Source organism: Diadema antillarum, unplaced genomic scaffold, assembly GCF_040938485.1.
Source record: "Diadema antillarum isolate AM-2024a unplaced genomic scaffold, OU_Dant_1.0 seq00000244_RagTag, whole genome shotgun sequence".
Lineage (NCBI taxonomy): Eukaryota > Metazoa > Echinodermata > Echinoidea > Diadematoida > Diadematidae > Diadema > Diadema antillarum.
Window position 1 is genome coordinate 317,201 of NW_027271288.1, and position 21,700 is coordinate 338,900.

The 21,700-nt window shown below is 36.8% G+C and overlaps 1 protein-coding gene across 1 annotated transcript in view; it reads right to left on the minus strand.

Moving 5' to 3' along the window:
* Positions 1-6,346: 6,346 nt before the first annotated feature.
* Positions 6,347-21,700, minus strand: part of LOC139729519 (vacuolar-sorting protein SNF8-like) — an 88,049-nt gene continuing 72,695 nt past the window's right edge. Inside the window, exon 6 of the mRNA XM_071640444.1 lies at positions 6,347-7,754. Within this exon, the coding sequence (XP_071496545.1) occupies positions 7,662-7,754 (93 nt within the window). The 3' untranslated portion in view covers positions 6,347-7,661. The remainder of the gene's footprint in view (positions 7,755-21,700) is intronic.

The window sequence follows — 21,700 nt, forward strand, 5'->3', positions numbered from 1 at the left end:
TAACTTAAAGGACAAGTTCACCTTCATATACATGTGGATTGAGATAATGCAGCAATATAAGTGAAACACATCAGTGAAAGTTTGAGGGAAATTGGACAATCCGTTCAAAAGTTATGAATTTTTACAGTTTCTGTGCAGTCACTGCTGGATGAGAAGACTACTGCAGTTGATGATGTCACATGCGTAGAACGATACAGTATAAGGAATATAAAGAGAATTACACATGTCATTTTTCGAAAAAAGAACACATTCCCTCAACTTGTAACTGGCTATATTAAAGGTAATATTACTCCCCCTGCTCTCTGAAAGAGGCAAGTCATGTGCTCCTCTATTATGCGAGAAAAGTGAAAATATGTTGAATTTTCTTTATAGTTTCTTTATATCGTTGTACACATATGACATCACAAGCTGTAGTAGTCTACACATCCAGCGATCGCGGAACTGAAACTTTCAAAATTCATAACTTTCGAACGGATTGTCCAATTTTGCTCAAACTTTCACCTATGTGTTTTACTCCATTCTCTCAATCCACATGTTTATGAGGGTGGACTTGTCCTTTAACTGACCAGAAGGACGTACGAGGACGTAAATTCCTGACATGAATTTTCAATCATTAGTTTCTCCATAGTACTAACTTATAGCTCTAGATATCTTTTTTTGGTTCCACAGAAGAAGATTTAAAAAACAAAACAAAATATCCAGAGTATAAGGACTCTGAGGCCTCAACTACTCCCCTCCTGCTTCGGCGGTGTGTGTGTGTGTGTGTGGGGGGGGGGGGGCTCATTAAAAAAATAAGATCATATCACCATGAAGATGCTATCTGCCAAGTTTGGTGAAAATCCGTCGTGGGGTTTACAAGAAAATGAAAACGGTAAATGTTCATGAACAGTTTTGTCATCCAGACATCGAGTTTATCTATACAAAATAGGCATACCATCTGTACGTAATACCGTTGAAGTACATGATCTTTTTTTTCTTCTTTTTTTTTTACATTTCCCGGCAGCAATTTTACATCTCCCGGCAAAATCGAACGTTTTTACATTTCTGGGAGAGACGTTTTCACATTTCCCGTTGATGCAATTTTCGAGAAGTTTACATTTCCCGCCGAGACTTTTTTTTTTTACATATCATGGCGTTTTTACAAATCCCGGCTCCACAAGGCTGCCGAAGATATTACAGAGTGAGCAGAGCAAGAGAGGGAAAAGAAACACCCCTCGTATTCCCCCTATAGCCGCTGATACCCCTTTGTGTTGCTATAGTTGCTATTGATTGTTTGTTGCTATTGTTGCTATTCTGTTGAAAGTCTTGCGATTGTATCACTATAAAGACTTTTAAATACATGTAGGTAGGTAGGTAGCCGCGCTCGATACAATCGTCGGGAGATACTCCAGTTTATTATTCAGCACATCATGTACCTTTCTTTTTGCAACTCTCTTGGAAAAGAATACTTTCGCTCTGTCTGTGTGTGTGTGTGTGTGTGTGAGTGTGTGTGTGTGTCTGTCTGTTCGTCTCTTCAACTTCAAAACACATTTAAGTTCTGGTCTCAATTTCTTGTCATAATTACCTAAAAGATCTTTTCCCTACTATTCACTCATCTATCATCTTTCATGTTATGTATTTCATACCAGTCCTTTCAAGGACTATGTGCATGATGTACAACCACGTTAACTTCAACACCCACATGACGCCACGGAAAGCTTTTAAGAAATGCTACATTTTGAGACACAATAGCTGTAATACAGCGTACACTCATTCCACATCTTCGGAAGTATGAAAATTGTTCAGAGTGTATATACTGGTTCAGCTGATATGTTTATGGGCAATTCCGGAGCAGTTAATAATTAGTCTAGAAATAGTAAAAATTTTATGACGACAACAATGAAAATTTGATCAAAACTGCATAAAAATGAGGGTAGTTATGAAATTGTGAAGCTCAGCTATTTTGACAAAGGGTTCTCCAACAGTTGATGAATATGCAAATGAGTGAGTTCATAATGTCAACAAACACAGTTCAGTTGCCTGTATGATATACACTCAAAAAGATGTTGTTTTTTTCTTTTCTGCCAGATAAGTGTAAAATATGTTATTCCTGGATAAATGACTTAACTTCTAAATGATTGGTCAGTCACGTCTATGAGGATTTGAGATTGGGCCAAATTGCGTTTGAACAGCAACAGTAGCAACAACAACAACCATCTCAGGAAATTCGAAGATTTTGTATTAAACTATATCAAGTTGTAAGACAATGGCACCTCAGTCAGTTGCATATTCATACTGACTGTTGAAGAAGGGTTTTGTGAAATTTAGCAAAACTTCACAATTTCAAAACTTCCCTAATTTGATCCATCTTGATCAATTTTTCATTGCTGCGCTTGTTACACGTTTTTTTTTTTTCAGACTAACAAGTACACTGCCCTTTAATAATCTGATCTTAATGGCTTGTTTACACACACTGCACGGTTCACTATGGAAACACAAAAAACAGCTTATAAGTGTAATTCTATTATGTTCAACTTTTTTTTGAAATACGACCAATGCATGGATTAAATCAAGTATAAAGATTGTCAGACTTTCGTTTTCCATCAAAATCAGATATTACAATGAAGCAAGTTTTGATTGTTTTTTGTTTCATGTTTGAAAACTTTTCACCTGACAGAGATATTAGCAGAAACCATTGATGCAAATGAGGTGAAGATATCTGCTGGCCTCATGATTAGTTTTCTATTAACCAATGTATTGTAATACTCAAATGATTTTGCTGCTGAGCAAGAAATCACTTTAAAAAAGTGTCCTCCATCATCACATCTTTGCCTTCACCTATCAATTTTATTATTTCTAAGGGAGAGAAGAAAGATTGCATTAGCAAAACTACCCACTATGTTTGCATGTATTTGCAACAAACTAGCTGGCCATGCAGCTTTCTCCTCTGCTGCTCCTATAGGCTGTGGAATAAGCTCCCTCCTTTTCTCAAATCATCACCAACACTTGATCATTTCAAACAAAACTTGAAGACTTACTTATTTTGATATCCCAATATATGCAATGGACTTGTACTGTCACTGTCTGGTAATTTGTATTTTATCTCCTGTTTTATCACCAGGGATGACATCTCATAGCGCTTTGTATCCGGTGGAAAAGGCGCTCTAAAAATATCAATTATTAATAAATGTCCCTCTTCAGTGACACCACACACAGCATTTTACATTTCTTATCCTTTTTCATTACATCTGATCAGTATTGTGATTTGAGAAAACCTCTCATCATTCTCATGGGCAAATTCACTCTTACTCAAGTCAACTGGAATACTGGAACACCAGGAATTTTTGCAATAGAAATATAAATGCAATTCTGCGGAATGCTCGTAATATTTTCTTGTAGCCTTCTTATCCAGCTATATAAATTTAAATTCCACTATGAAAATTCAGATTATCTGAATGATTTTATCATTTTCCTCAAACATCACTGACAACTTCTTTCATTCTGCATATCCTGGCTAAATCCACATGATGGTACGATTATGTTTATAATTATTAATTTTCCCTTTAATGGACAAAAAATGTTCACTTTCACATATGTACACACATACACACACACACACATGTACACAAATACATCCCTTCCATTTTCGCAAAACTTTGGCTGTAAAATGATGGGCCTTGAAAGCCTCTATGATGGTAGCTCACACCACAATGCAGTCCATCAAGCATGACGGACCAGATACGAGGCTTGGGCTTGCCTCCCCCTTTCAGCCAACAAAACAAGAATTGCTATAACAATGACTTAGCCGCCCACAGGCTCTCTGGAATTCTTGTTTTCTGAGGTTGTAGACCACCCCCTGGGGCAGTGACACAGAACCAGAACTCTAAACTGCAACTAACAATACACGGTGCTGCACTTAAAATACCAAGCAGCATAATAAAAAGGCAGCTCTTATGCCAAAGGTCACATTTCATTCTCTGCCATTCCATTTTCCTTTTTTTTTGTCCTTTATCTTCACTTGTAACAAAAAGCTGGATGCTTCAAACAGACCAACACCTCTCTTTACTTTCAAAGAATTCTACAATCCGACAATTTTCAGATTTATGTGCATTTTATTCAGACTACAAAACGGACAGTTCTTTTCATACCATAAAGTGACTCTAGCTACCATCACAAACAGCACACATCGGCACAACGTGTGTACTCAATATTTCTTGAGATGACCTATTCAAGGCAATGCATTTGGACTTCTGTGTTGATCTATGGTATCATGATTATCACTTATACTGCAAAAAGAATATATGAATACCCCATGCTGAGCAGAACTTGCATGTATTCCATGCAATTCATGATATTATGACAAACTAAAAATACTGAACAAAATTAGGCAAACTAAGCTCAATTAATCTTTTCTGTGCCAATGAGTCAAATATGCATGAACTTATGGATAGGATATAAATGTGGCACACAGGCGGATAAAGAGAGGGTGTATTCCAGTTTCCTCTGTTCATAATAAAATTTGTAATATAGCAGTGACTGGCAGATGATATCACTGACAGAACCCTCATTTGGAAGATTTTTTTTTTTTTTCTGAGGCATATCCAAGTAATCTGAAGAAAAATAGCAGAAAAATAACTATGCTACATATTCATATACTATTGTTGCTACTATATAAGTGATGACTATAGGGTGTCACAAATTAACGCAAGTCCACAGGCATGTGCATTGCACAGGTACTTCAAGCGAGATCAAACACTGCTTTTACCATGACATGTTTTGAATTTCCTCTTTGGCTGCTCAACAAGCACAGGATGCTGCATTCTCATAAAAAATAGGAGTAATCTATAAGTGGCATCATTACAATGTGAAGGAATACAAAACCTCCAGTCTCCCACCCTAAAGATGAAATCCACCCCAAAATACATTAACTGCAAGAGAATGAGAAAAAAAGAAAATCCCTACAGAAAGTTCCAAAAATGACAAATATCAGATAAGAAATAAGGAAGATAGGACATAGTAAAATTTCACATTTTTTTTTTCAAAAAACATTTCTTGACCAGTCCAAATATTCAAACGAGCCAGTAAATGCTGTCAGGCCCTCACAAATCTTTCATGTTATGTTATATGGGAAATTCAGAAGAAAAAACAAATCTTTTTAGCTAGTACAGGTAAAAGCATATTCCCATTGCAAAATATATCAGAGTTTCATTTGTTTCTTTTTATTTTTGTTTTGTGGTGATTTTAAGGCAAGTTTCAAATCCATATGGCTGAAATATCACATTAAAAAAAAAATCTGTATATGAAATGAACAAGAAATCGTGAAAGCATGATATCATCAGCTTGCCGGAAAGAATATTTATAACAATAAGTCAAGAAGTGTTTTTAAAAAAAGTTGAGTTTTCAGAATATCATAACTGCCTTCTTTCTAATCCAATTTTGATCATCTTTGTACTATTCTGCATGGTTTCTCTCTTTCTCTTATGTAACTGATAAAATTCTGAAGGAGATCTCTTCTTTGAGTGCGCAAACTGGATGACAAGTTTTATTGCAATGCTCATCAATGACACATGATCATGATGACATGCCAGATGTAAAATTTGTATTTGCCAGCATTGCAAATGGTTATCTTTACCTTTCACTTTGCTTTTGTCACTGCACAGATCTGTGACTGGACCTACAGGCTTAAAAAATGGTCCTTCTCTTTGATAAAGACTTTTATTTCAAAGACATGACTTGTGCATTACAGAGCATATAAATATATATATATATATACATATATATATATATATATATATATATATATATATATATATATATATATATATATATCTATGAATATATAAACAAACCGTAATCCAACTTTGGAGTGCTACTATTTCATAATCGTCAGACATGCAGAGCACAATGTTGGTTGTGAGGAAAGAAGAACTCATCTCTTTCCATTGGCACCTCATAATTTTGACAAATGTCATGCATGACTGAGCACATGACTTTACTTGAAAAGACAACAATGATGACTTTCACTTTTCTAAGTTTGGACGTCATCATGAGGGTACAATGAAAGAAATATATTATTCATGCGGGGTGAAGGTTCAGGTGCGAATTTCTTCACTTTGTCTCCCTCTACAAATTAAATTTGTTAAGATCACAACTGCTGATCTGTAAATTAACAAACATGTCGGAAAAAGGAACCAGTGGGACTCGAACCTGTCATCTACTGTACTGAAATGAACCTGTCATCTACTGTACATCTACTGTAGATGACAGGTTCGAGTCCCACTGGAGTTTCTTACTGAATGGATGGGATCTGTCAATGAAAGTGGCCAAATAAATGTGCCAGCCTGCATGAATGCAGGTTTGTGTTTAGGGTGTCTTGTAACATTTTATGGTCAATAACCTTTAACATGGTCACCAGGCGATAACTTGGTCATTCCCATGAAGGCCAACCCACACAGTCCACTTTTTACTCTTCATACTCAACAAATAGCTTGCAGCAACAAACCATGTCTTATAATGTGAAGACAGAAAATGGAAAATAAGTTAGCCTTTGTTGGAGTGACCAAGACTTTAACATGTGGCCATGTAGAAGGTTATGGACAATGACAGGTTATAACAAACCCTAAACACAAGCCTGCAGTCGTGCAGGCTGGCCTCTTAATTTGATCACTTTCAGTAAGAGATCCAAACCATTCAGTGAGACATTCATTGTTCCTTCACGATAACATTCAAACTTGGAAAAAAGTGCAATTTGTCATTGCTGTCTTTAAAGTTCATGTGCTCAGTCATGCATGACATTTATCAACATAATTTGGGATCAATGGAAAGAGGAAGAGTTCCCCTTTCCTTACAATCAACATTGCACTCTCCATAGCTGACAATTATGAAATAGTAACTGTAACCTTCCAAAGTTGGATTGCTTTTTCTTTTTCTTTATTTCTTTTTTTATTTTTTTGCTACACACCGTTTACGTACATAATGGGAATAAAAATGTGAAAAGTAACAATGAATCAACACAGCAGTAAAACTGCTCAGTGTGTGAGATGAGTTGGGTTCTTTTCATTCCGTACTTGGATCCCGGGTCTGGCTGGAAACCTATTCCCACTGGATGAAGTCGACCTCGTCTCGAACGTAATGTCGGCTGGACTCTCGTCCATATTTGTATATCAAGCATCCCCTTTTATCTGTCGTTTCTCCCATTTCTCTAAAAGATCCTCTTTATCGTAGGTTTGACCCTGATGACTTGGCCGGTGATTGCACTCTCATTTCCTGTACAGTTTAAACATACTGTGTCTCATCAGCGACCCATAATCAACAATGTGGTCTTAAAAGGGTCCTAGAACTACTAGAGTGACTTTCACTTGATTATTATGCAACCCATCATGTTGTGCAAGTCTAGCCATGATCAATTCTTAATTCTAATACATGAACACAATCATAAATTCTGTTCAAAATCCTTTTCGAACTGAGTTCAATATCACATGATTTCTCAAAGATGAAGTTTTGAAAACTCTGTGTGACAGCAGGCCGCATTATATCAAATGCATTCCAAGTTTCATTTACTGAAGCTGGCAAGCTTCTGTGAAAATGTCTGGGAGAACACTTGGCATGAGAAGGGAAATACAATGTATATCCCGATGGTCCATCCAGGTTTAGGGGCCAAGTGGTGCAGGTCATGCCAACTCTCAGGTCTCTGGGAAGAGGCCTGGAAACCAGTAGAGTCTCTCTCTTCGATCCTGGTCATCCACCCAGACTAGGCCTTCTTTCAAGAGTTGATCCTGGATATATAAAGAAGAGAAAGAAGAGAGAGAGAGAGAGAGAGAGAGAGAGAGAGAGAGATGAATACTCATATATTAAAGTCTTGGATAAGAGTTTTATTCCATTATTGCACAGGCAGGGGAACAATATAATGGGGAATTACTGAGACATTCTGCAGGTACAGTAGGATTTCTATTCAATTATTTATTAATGGCTTAAAAAAAGCAACTACCATGGCAACCAAGACAGACCCAATTGAGGTAGTTTACACAGTAATACAACACAACATTAACAATATCACATATGAATTGCTTATGAAAAAAAAGATTGTCATTCAGTTATGCAACATGTAATAGTGAGTTTTTCAGGTTAACTTTAAACTGATTCCTCTAGTTCTTTTTAAATAGGTGTGTCTTCATCAGCCCGAAGTTCAAACTAGCGGGATATTTTGCGGTCTTGAAAAATAGCCCGATACAGCGAATGTGCGTCTTCATCAGCTCGAACAGCCCGCTTGGGGAAATTAGCCCGAAAATTGACGCATGCGCACTTTGCATCGTAACTCTGCTTAGCTTGCAGTTCGAAAGTGGATTTCCCCGCTCAAAATCTCCTTTTATCATCATATGTACGATACGATATTACAACCAGGGAGGTGAGCAGTACAGCATATTCTCTCCAAAGGGATATTAATAATGCTACTCTTTCTTCTGTCCAGTGAGGCATCTTATATGAAATTAATGATTTGCAATGTTTAAACAAGTCCAAACTACACACAACCTCCAAGAATCTTCAGCTTAGGTAGAGTGGACCAGAAGCACCAAAAACAGGCAGGTGAGAGGAATCACCTCCCTGGTATTAAAGATGTCAACAACAGTACGCCTAGCACACACATGTGATCCTTGAATGCACCATGTGTGTATGTACTATACACAGTCACTAGCTTGTATATTATGCGCTTTCCATAGCCAGCTGGCTAACCAGAAGTGTGGAGGGATACAGAAAATTTCGGGCTGATGGAAATGCACCCAAAATAGCGCACTATTTCACGAATTAGCGCTCTAGTTCACAAACTAGACCAAGATTTTTGGAGAAATTTTCCCGATCAAATAGCGCGCTCTTTGCGTCTCTACTACACAGATAGTGCGCTATTTTGACACCGGGCTAGTTTGGTAACCGCAAGATAGCACGCTATTTTGAAACTTCGGGCTGATGAAGACACGTCTAATGTGTTTATATTGGCAGGGACGATACACTGTCTCATTCATCCAAAGGACTCTCTTCAGTGTTAGCACTGGTCTGTACCAGAGGGCCCAGCCATTATCATTGCCCAGGTACCAATTTATGCACCAGGCTCAAGTGGGACATTGTGGGTGACACAGTTTGTCTGGGTGTATGTTACTAGTTCAACACCCACAAATCATACAGCCTACGAGTCTGACACTAAGCAAATATGTCCTATGAGTCTGACACTAGGTAAACAAAGCTTACAAGTTCAACACTTAGCAAACAAGGCCCACAAGTTCAACACTGAGCAAACAAGGCCCACGAGACCGACACACTTAGCCCTGAGATGTACTGTAATGTCAGTCTCTTAGTTCAACACTTAGCAAACAAGGTCCACAATTAGTTCAACACTAAGCAAACAAGGCCCACGTGACCGACACACTTAGTCCTGTGATGTTATGTCAGTCTCTTGGGCCATTTTTGCCTCATTTTCATTTATGGGCCTCTTTACTAGTGTCAAACTTATGGGCCTTCATTGCCTAGGGTCGAAGTCAAGGGCTGAATATCCTTTTTTTTATGCAAACAAATCTCGCAAGTTTGACACTTTGGAAACAAGGCCCATGAGACAGATACACTTTGCCCTGTGATGCGATGTCAGTCTCTTGGGCAGTTTTTGCCTCATGTTCAACTGATGGGCCTTATTTGCCTGTAGTGTCACACTTATGGGTCTACTTTTCCTAGGTTGAAGTCAAGAGCTGAACATTCTTTTCAGAGTCGAATATGTGGACTGTATGACTTGTAGGTGTGGTCTAGTGGAATGAATTCATGTGTCCAATGATGAACGCGCAGAGTGGGATTTGAACCCAAGATATTCTGTTGAAGATCCACAGTATTTATACCATGGTGCTTTCCAAACACTCATATCATTATTAAACTCACCATAGGAGTCCTTAACATAGTCTAGTTTTACAAATGATAGAAACTGCTGTAACAGCTAGGAGTAATAAAAACAACTCTTTGTTTTTTTAAATATGATGAAAAACTATAACTAAATAAAAATACAGTCCCTGATCCAACAAGCAGTCAAAAGGAAGCATGGTTGAAACTACTAGTAACTGAAACTTAAACCATCCATAAGATTGGAGAGTGGACTCAGTGTAACATTGAAATGTCTGGATCAGTAACACATTTTTTTTTTCATTTCTTTTTTTTTATTAAACCAATGTGGCATCCTGACAGCAGGATACTGTAAAACGAAAAATATTTGTGGCATAATCTTTTTTCTGTTTTTTTGAATGGGAGGGATCAGCCTTTCATTCAATTTCATGCATGCAAATATTTTTGGTTTTACAGAATGTTACCAACAAGCCACTGTGGAGAGTGAAAAGAAAGAAAGGTAGGAGGAGAGAGTAAGCTGTTCTTGTCACTTTCCTCATTCCTTCTCTCTCCAGTCTTGACACATGCAAACCTTCAGAAATCACACAACAAACCAGGGTATGGATAGAATTGATAGAAAAGTATCACGCAATGACAAAGAAAATCACTGAAACATCTGACTCAACAGTATCAATGAAATGTTCCAATGGCATGACCTACAGATTCAAATGCTGCCATGGCCCAGGGCACTGAGGCACATCGTAATCTTTGCGTTATTGTGATGTATTTTTAGCGAGATAAATGAAACACCGCCCAGGTATGTGCAACAAACAGCGTGCTACAATCAGACACATAATATTTAAGTAGAAAGATCAATCAACATCAACATCAATCTCAGATGAAAAAAAAAAAACCCAAATGACTGCCACATAGTGAACAGGCACGCCTCTGCTTCACAATCACTAAATGTACACACTGCATGTGGCCCTGACAGGCCCCTAACTGGGGGGGGGGGGGGGGGGGGGGGGGGTGTTCAGGGGGTTCATGGGGCCCTTGACATTCTGATGAAGCTCATTGGTTTTGACCCCTGATCTAGGATTGACCTTCAACCCTCTATGTACAAATATTTTCAATTCAATTTCCATCTATTACACCAAATGATATTATTATTGGACTAACCGAAGGAAATTAGGGTAAGAAAATGACATTTTCACATATTTTTTTTGTTTTTGTTTTTCAGGGGGTTCAGGAGGCCCTTGATATTCTGATGAAGCTCATTGATTTTGACCCCCTGATCTAAGATTGACCTTCAACCCTCGATGCACAAATATTTTCAATTCCATTTCCATCTATTACACCAAATGATGATATTATTGGACTAACCTAAGGAAATTTAGGGCAAGAAAATGACATTTTCACATAATTTTGATGACCTCCGATCTTGACCTGTCATCTTTCACCCCTGCCATTTCAGAAAATTGATTTTTTATTAACCTTTACTCTTCAACCTATTACCAAAAATTACCAGTGGACATACCTACAGTCGTGGCTTTAAATGACATTTTTACCCAAATTTCACAAACCTTTTAACTACTACCATTATTATGTTCATGCAAATAGCTGTCCATTTTACATCTTTTCTGTACATTTCTAGCTTAACATATGGCTAAAAATGATTTTTTTTTTTTGCGTGTGAGCAAAAGTGCATTGACGACTGATCTTTGACCTTTCACCTCTATTCTGTTCAAGTGCTATCTGCATAGTGAAGCAAAAATGAGAGATCTCATCCTTTTTAAACTACCCCCTATAGGTATACCATACCTATACAGTTTAGATGTTACAAGTGACTCTAGTTGAAACAGTGCTGACTGTAAGGGCTATACAGCAACCTGGGTCCAGTGAAACATCACAGTATTATAGATATTGCACACCTTGGTTATACCTGTTTATACCTCTGAAACAACCCTGCAAAGACAAGCATTTTCCTACAAATATGTTTAAACTATGATGCATGTATGACCCCTCCTCCACCATAACGTCAAATTAAAGGCGTCATTCATCAAACATTACTGGTAACGGCACTGAGAAAGGTAGGAAAGGTCTTTTGAGGGTTGGAGTTTCAAAGGCATTATTTACTATTTGCAGATGAAACAAACACCCAGCTTTAGTGCTACAAAGTAGTTATAAAATGTGAGTTAGGGATTTAATGGAAACAACCAATGTAAAAATGTTAAATAATTAATGTTAAGTATAGTTAAATATGCAAACTGTGAACAAGAGTTATAATAAAATTTCTAAAATGGATTTATAGAATAAAGTCTCTAGAATAAACTGTCTACAATCTAATATGGTTATTGAGAAAAATAGTGGTATCTCCTTATATTTTAGGCTTTACTGCATTTAAAAAAAAAAACATTTGGTAGGATGTTTTGTGATACAACTGACCTACACATATGCATCAAATGTGATAACTTGAACATATTTAAAGGGGATGGCTAGTAACTGATCAGTGGGAATCAGTGGGAATGCTGGAAGATGATTGTTCCAATCCTTGTGGGATTCATTTAAGAGTACACTATATATCTATTCTTGTGTGAAAATTATTTGCTTCACAATGGTCTCATATTCAAGTAATGTGCAGTTTAATGTTTCCAGGTAAGCGTCCCTGGTCAGTGACGGGGCATTAATCTGCACATTACTTGAATATGAGACCGTTCTGAAGCAAGTAATTTTCACACAACAGTGGATATATAATGTACTCTTAAATAAATCCCACAAGGATTGGAACAATCATCCCTCAGCATTCCCACTAATTCCCACTGATCGGTAACTAGCCATCCCCTTTAAAATCACTGCTCCCCATGGTAAACAGTCCCTTTAATATTGGGTGCAGGAAAAGGAATGAACTAGAAAATGATAAGAAACATTTGGTATTTCAATCAAACAGTTCCTGACTTTGCGATGTTGCTGCTGATGCTTAGATGAACATCAGCAGAAGTCATCATGAACACAGAATCTGAATCTCAGGTCAGGAGGCTTTTAAAGAGACTGTACAGTACTGGTTGAGGTGGGGATTCATGTTTGAACATTGCTAAGTGAGATAATGAGAAACATCTTATGGAATATGAAAGAGCATGTAATTTTAAGAAGAATTCAATGTTTATTCGATGAAAACTGGTTTTCAAGTGGCTGAGATATCCAAGAAATGATAGTAATAAAAGGTGACAGGCCACGCCTTTTGTTAGGATCTCTTTGTTTCACCTTGTTTTTAGATATCTCAGTCATTTCCAAACCGATTTTCATCAAATAAACTTTTGATACCCCTTAGAATTGCATGCTCTTTGACATCTCAAAGAATGGTTTCTGAATATCTCGCAAAACGTTAAATGCTAAATCCTCACCTCGACCAGAACTGTACACACCTTTTAAGTTCTTCATCGATTACAGAGGTGACATCTTGCATGGGTGATATACAAACCGTTGTGCCTGTTTGCCTGTCACTGGTATTACTCACTGTTGGCAAGGAAAGTGACTTAAGTAGGCATTTGTCGAAAAAGATCATAACAGCAGAACCCTTTTCTAAATGCCTATTCATGAGAGCAGGTAAAACATCAATCTCGTTATTGATTTATTGATTTATTGATTTACTGATTTATTTATTCATTTCTTTATTCATTTATTAATCTATTTGTAATGATCTTGCAAGATTTTTTTTTTACCCTTCTATTCCCAGTGGAAGTTTGCTGCAGAATTCACTGTGATGTTTTGCAAGCATGACATTGGCACCTTTGATGGGAATTTGATTTGATGGAAATTGCTAGAGTCTCTATATTTGCAAGAAACTAGTCAGAATTTTATAAATATCTGCAAACACAAGGGAGAAACAGAAACTTAAAGCCCGTAAAATGCATTAGAAGAATCAGTTATAAATTTCAATATCTAGAGGCTGATGAGAGTTATAAAACAAGCAATCATCAAACAACAAAAGGTCGTAATGAAAGATAATTTTAACTATCTTATGAAATAAATGTGATGAAAAAGTAAAACATTGTGATGGAAATGATACAATATCAAATCCTCATATATCTAACTGATCTCTATTCTGAAGTTATTCAATCAGGAATAACATCATGTTTCAGACTTAAATGACAATAACATTGAATTTTCGACATTTTTTTTTTTTACTCAATCAATGGAAAATTGCTAGGGTATGACACGATCAGCTGTCTCATTTGCATATTCATATCCACTGTACAAGAACTGTTTTGCAGAAATTAGCAAAGCCACAAAATGTCATAACTTCCTTATTTTTCATCCGATTTCAGTCAAATTTTTACCATTTAAGTCATAAGGTTTTACTCTTTTTTATCAGACTAACCTATATTTGGACTGGATTTCCCCTTTAATAGGTAGTCTCCAGGGTCGTCTGCTACTGACTATGCATGCCCTTAGATTAAAGGAAACAAACACCCAAAGAGCAGTGTGTGGATTGAGTGAAGAGCAACATTAGTACAACACATCAGTGAAAGTTTGAGAAAACTTGGACAATCGATGCAAAAGTTATGAATTTTTAAGCGTTTGGTGATGTAATGACTGGATAAAGAGATTACTAGATTTCATGATGTAATGTGTGAACAACAATATAAAGAAGGTCCCCATGCAGTCTTTTATATGTATTGTCAATTCACTATCTTTATTTGTGCGTACAGGGAGGTGGGACCACTTCCCTGATGCGTAACATCCCCGCGGTATTAAAAGTAAAAGCATTATACCATTCAGAACTCTCGAGTGAACATTGTATTCCGTCACAGATGGACAATTTGGGAGGATTAGGCTAATTGTATCAAGATCTTGAGGCACTGTGTTGTTCTTTTGAGAAATTCTGTAAGGTATACAGGCTTTCAAGTGGGATAACGTAAAAAAGTAGGAATAAAGTAGGAACAAAATCTCTAAAAAAGTAGGAAAAAGTAGGACTTAAAGAGGGAAAAAGTAGGGCATTAAAGAAAACTAGACTTAGAATTTGTCAACACTGACAAATTAGGTGATCCGATCTGTTTGGAAATCAATGATGTGAGTCCTGATCCAAATAGGCATGACCATACAGGTTTTATCGGTGTTGAGGGGACATTGGACGTGTGATGTTTGGATTCTCATTTAGAAAAGGGAGTCAGACCTGCCATCTTTGGTACCGAATTTGGTATACAGTAACGAAGATACAGAATGAAGTATATAATATGACCTTTGACCCCACTTTGCACACCCAAGATGACATCTGAGCAAAAAGTGGTTATTTTGTGAAATGATTCTTGTAACATGGTCTTTGCGTGTGCAAAATGTGGAAAAGATAGGACATGTATTCACCAAGATACAGGATGAAACATTTTTTAGCTTTGACCCTAATTTACATAACCAAGATGGTGTCCAATAAAGTAGCTGTTATTTTTTTGAAATAATGTATGTGACATGAACTAAACATGTGCAAAATATGGGGGTAATAGGAATGTCTTTCTTGAGTTATTGCAAAGAAAGTTGCAAAAAGAAAGAAATATGAAAAAAATACATCGAAGCTAAGCTTTAATTTTAGCAAAGTTTTATGACGTGATTTCGATGTCGTATGAATAAACGAAGGGCACATAACGATAGCGCAAAGTCTCGGCTACAACATATTAAAATCTGGGAGAAACTCACCGAAGGGTCAGTGAGCTAGTGCTCAATAAAATCATGTCAATTTTCACATCTAGAAAAATTCCCTCCCATAGAGATAACACGTCATTACGAAGATACAGAAAAAAGTACATATGACCTTTGACCCCACTTTGCACAGACAAGATGGCATCTGAGCAAAAAAAAATGGTTATGTTGTGAAATTCAATACATCAAAGATAAGCTTATTTCAACCACGTTTTTTGACATGATTTCGTCTTCGTATGAAAAACAAAGGGCACACTAGCGATAGCGCAAAGTCTCAGCTACAACATATTAAAATCTGGGAGGAATTCACCGAAGGGTAAATGAGCTAGTGCTCGATAAAGACAATCATGTCAATTTTCGCATCTAGAAAAAATTCCCTCCCATAGAGATAACACGTCATAACGAAGATAGAGAAAAAAGTACATATGACCTTTGACTCCAATTTACACAGACAAGATGACATCTGAGCAAAAAGTAGTTATTTTGTAAACTGATCCTTGTAACATGGTCTTTGCGTGTGCAAAATATGGGAAAGATAGGACGTGTATTCGCCAAGATACAGGATGAAACATTTATGACCTTTGACCCTAATTTACATACCCAAGATGGTGTCCGATCAAGTAGTTGTTATTTTATGAAATAATGTACGTGACATGAACTAAACATGTGCTAAGAATGAGGCTGATAGTCATTGTTGTTGTTCATCTATTGCACAGAAAGTAGTAGAAAGAAAGGAAAATAAAGAAAAAGGTTATGTTATTTTATAGAAATTTGAAGGAGAAGCATAAAAAATCAGAGAAAGATAAAGTTAGGAAAGGATATTAAGACGAACTAAAAAAAAATAAAAAAAGTGTTTAAAAAATATCAACAAAAAAAATTGGCAGGAGTGAGCTTCGAACCAGGGACCTTAGGATTACGAGTCAGATGCGCTATGCAATGACCTATTTGATGCTCCATAGGCCCTGTGTATTAAGCAAAATGACGCTGCATCGAAACCACGTGCCATTTTCAACAAAGTTTTTCGACGTGATGCCGACGTCGTATGAAAAAATGGAGGGCACATTCACGATAGCCCAGAGTCTCAGCTATAACATACTAAAATCTGGGAAAAATTTACCAAAGTATAAGTGAGCTAGTGCTCGAAAAAGATAGTAATGTCAATTTTCACTGCCAGAAAAACTGCTCTCCCATAGAGATAACACGTAAACTGGTCAAATTTTACAAGGATACTGTTAATCCATTTTTACGAGGTGATGACGTTATCTAATCAAAATGTTGTTATTACATTAATGAAAGAACATTTCGTAAGCTACAACATACTGAAATCTGGGTGAAAATTGGCGAAATTTAAGTGAGATACGCTCGAGTGAATTTGAAATTTGATGACGTCATTTTGAAAATTTACTTTTTTTACTTTATTAAGAAATTCGATATCTTCTAATCATTTTTTCAGTATCGCCAACCCATGAAATGACATGTACAACTCATCAGCTTTCAAAATATGTAAAGAAAATGGGGGGTCACTGTTCATCCTGACGAGTAAAATCAGATTTAAAATTGGCGGTTTTTTGGCATAGTTGCACTGTATATCGCCATTGACGCGCGCGCGGAATTTCAACTTTGACGGGCCCGTATGACGTCATATTGGGTCGGATTGACTTGAAACTTGATAGAAATATACCTTGACATTTCAGACATGCGATGCGTGTGAAAAAACGGGAAATTTCTGTTGCATTTGAGCTGTGCGTGCGTATATATACGCGCGCGTACGCGTCCGTCCAATTTTTTCAATTTTTCAAAAAATGCTCCAAATGGTCTGAAACGTGTGCAAAAAAAATTTGAGCTCGATTTGAGCATACAAATATTTCAACGCGCGCGTACGCGCACGTTTTAAGGTATAGATAAATTTTGAGAATATGGGTAGAATGCGCTTGACTTGAAATATATGTGACGTAAATCTCATTGAAAAACTCCATTTCATTAATGAGATATGATTGAAAATGTGTTTTCATATAATGATGTCATAGTGACGTCAAGGTCGACTGATCACTTTGATTTTACTTCGATTGTCGTCTTTGGGACACGAGACATATATGGTATAAGTTTAACATTCATAGGCAATGCACTTTCTGAGCTAATCCCTACACAACTTTTGCGGAGAAATAAAGAAGAAGAAAAAGAAGAAGAAGAAGAAAAACAAAGAATCAGTACAGATACAAAAGGTGATCCGAGAGGATTCTCGGATCACCTAAAAAAGTAGGAATAAGTCAGGACATGTGCAGGCTTTTTGGAGTAGTTTTCGTCGATACTCACCAGAACTCTTGATGTTACATGTAAATCTTCATTTGTACTCACAACCCTGCTGCCTCAGCCTCACTTTTGCTCCTGGGAGAGCGTGGTAATTTTGAGCGATGATGAGAGCTGGTTGAGCGCTGCTCCAAGTCCTAGGCTGCAATATCAGTGGGATCAATCACATCTGCACAGGAGCAAAAGCTGAGGCTGGCAGCAGTCTTGTGGTTGATTGGTGTGTGTTATCCCTCTTTCATGCTGAAGAGGCTCTCCCCGCCAGTAAGAATCTGCAACTAGAGTCTACTCATTTCTGAATATAAATTATTCAAGTAGCCTTGCACATTTTTTTTTTTTTTTTTTTTTTGGTGGGGTTTTTCACCAAAAAAGTAGGAAAAAGTAGGAAAAAGCAGGATTTTGAGCAAAAAAGTAGGAAAAGTAGGGACAGCAGTAAAAAAGTAGGAAAAAGTAGGAAAAGTAGGGCCACTTGAAAGCCTGGGTATAATGCATTAAAGGAAACCGAAACTCAAAGAGCAGTGTGGATTGAGTGAAAGCAGCAACATTAGAAGAAAACATCAAGTGAAAGTTTGAGGGAAATCAGACAATTGATGCAAATTTTATGTATAAAGTTTTGGTGTTGTAATAATGACTGGATAAGCAGACTACTAGAGTTTATGATGTCATGTGTGGGCAACAATATAAAGAATATAAAAGAAGAATTCCACAAAAATTCATTTTTCATGAAAATTACACATTCCATCAACTTGGTGCTGACATATATGTTAAGGGCAATATCATTCCCCCTGCTTTCTGAAAGAGGTTAATCAAGTGCTTTTTCCTTAAGGTAGAAAAGTGCAAGTATGTTGAATTTTCTTTATACATTCTTTATATTGTTGTCCACACATGATGTCATAAACTGAAGTAGTCTCCTTATCCTGTTGATCATTAAAATACCAAAACTTTAAAATTCATAACTTTTGCATCAATTGTCCGATTTTCCTCAAACTTTCACTGATGTGTTCTAATAATGTTGCTGCTTTCACTCAATCCACATTGCTCTTTTGGTTTTGGTTTCCTTTAACAGGACCTAAACAACCTTACTCTAATTTGTATTCTTTCAGTTATTTGCCCCCCCCCCCCCCAAAAAAAAAAAAAAAAAAAAAAAAAAATACAGCCCTTCGTTGATATCATACTATTGTTTGGTTGCATGCAGTGATCACAGCTGTCAACCATTCCTGTTTTTTTGAGATTATACACCACACCACTAGTCCACTGATTACATGCCTTTGACAGGATCTAAAGCAACCTTACTTTAAAGGTCCTGTTTACCTTTGGGAACAGTGATTTAAAAATTTTTTTCAAGATATTACATTTAATGCATATGTGTAGGTCTGTTGTAACAAATAACATCCTTATATATAAACTTTTCGTGATAAAGCCTAAAATATAAGGAAATATCTGCATTTTTTTCAATAAACCGTAACTGTAGATGGTTAAGTCTGGAAACATTTTTGTTATAACTATTGTTCAAATTTTTTATATTTAACAATATTTAACATCAATTTTACGGATTCAAATTTTTACTGTGGTTGTTTCTATCCCTAACTCACATTTTAGAACTATTCTAAAGCATTAATGGTGGATATTTGTTTAATCTGCAAATGGTAAATTATGCCTTTAATCTTCACCCTTTTGATAATCTGTCAACATGAACACCAATATTCTCCTTTGAAATCAAAACTATTGTCTGGTTGTACACAATGATCACAGTCCTCAACCATTCCTGTTTAACCACATCTGCACGTTTTACAATCGGTGGACTGAGCATAATAGTTGGACTAGCAAATACCTCCAAATGCCATACTGTAAAATATGATATATCTGGGCCATGAAATTTTCGCGAATTGCCACTCTACTGGCATTCAATGCATATAGTGTAGAAGAAAACTTTCGCGTGCATCTAATTTTGCAAATCTTGGCGCTCGCGAAAATTCACTAAATTAAAATGCACACAAACATTCCTCATTCTACAGTATACCCTATTTCTGCGCATGACTTCAAATGACTCCTTCTCACCAGTCATGAGTGGGTCAGATCTGTTTACATCTTGAAATGAGATGAGCTCATAAATGACAGTTCCCTCAAACCTGCACCTCTGTCGAAACAGGTGGGGGGGGGGGGGGGGGGGGGGCTACACGAAGGTCATCTCCTAGAAAGAAAGCATGCAAGTGTTGCATCCTTTTTAAACTGGGGTGGCAAATATACTGTAAAATGATCAATGTTCGTGCGCATTTTAATTTCACGAATTTCGCGAGCACCAAGACTTGCGAATTAAAATGCATGCAAAAGTTCTTGTTTACACTATATGCATTGAATGCCAGTAGCAATTCACACAAAATTTCATGCCTCAAAAAAGGCCATCGGCTCCAATTCACAAAAAATTCATGTACATATTATATAATATATCATGTTTTACAGTATGGCTGTGAATTAAAAGAGCAATTCTCTTCCTCCAATTAGGCTTATGCTGTTTAAGGGAAACCAAAACCCTACGAAAGAGCAATTGTTGTGGATTGAGTGAAAGCAGCAACATTATATAGTAGAACACATCAGTGAAAGTTTGAGGAAAATCATACAATCGATGCAAAAGTTATGAATTTTTAAAGATTTGGTGTTGGAACCACTGGATCAGGAGACTACTAGAGTTCATGGCATCATGTGGACAACAATATAAACAAAATATATAAAGAAAATTCAGCATGCTTTCACTTTTCTAGCGTAATAAAAGAGCACTTGATTATCTGCTTTCAGAAAGCAGGGGGAATTATGACTACCCTTAACATATGTCAGTATCAAATTGTTGGAATGTTTAATTTTCTTGAAAAATGAATTTTTGTGGAATTCTCTTTATATTTTCTTTATATTATTGTCCGCAAATGACGTCACACTCTCTAGTAGTCTCCTGATCCAGTGGTTCCAACGCCAAAACTTTAAAAAATTCATAACTTTTGCATCGATTGTCCGATTTTCCTCAAACTTACACTGATGTGTTCTATTAAGCTGCTTTCACTCAATTCACATTGCTCTATGGGTTTTGGCTTCCTTTAATACACACACTGCTCTTACCCCGTGACATCGAGAGAATCGCTGACAAAAATCACAATCATCCTAAGCTGCACTGATGTCAGTCTTATACCAAGAGTTCAGTGTTCATCACAATGGGCACAAATATTTCACAATTTCCAAACAGTCACTCTCCAGGCATTTTGATTCATCAATATATCACTGGTCTGGCAAAATGATGTTATGTACACTTACCACTTTGCAGTACTAAGCAAACAACAGACATCTACCTTTTGCAAGCAATACAACATGTTAACATATTAACCCTTATACCCATCATGGGAAAGATTTATAAGGTATATAACCAACAGCGATGAGATTTTGCGACAGTGCTCCTGAAGGGTTACATATATATATATATATATATATATATTTTTTTTTTTTTTTTTTTTTTTTGCTTTAATGATGAGGGCCTATCTCACTGGAGGAGACTTCATTGCGACTCATGCGAATCTAAAGACCAAGCAATGGCTGCCGCTCTCATCCAAAAGCTGACTCCAGGGCGATGTCTGGGATATCTCCAAACAAGGTGACAACTTTAAAGTCACCAGGAAGTAGTGGAGACATGTCAGAGATATCTTAGTCGCGGATATATTGCCACCAGGTTGCAGAGTAGCTGTGGATCACATGTGATAATGTCACACAAAACCATTCTGTAACTGCTGAGATACTGTTTAATTATTAGCATGCACTGATAAGATGATATATCTCACAACGCAACATCAGCTGTAAGAGTGTTTGCATTTACAAGAACTGATCAGAAATGTCA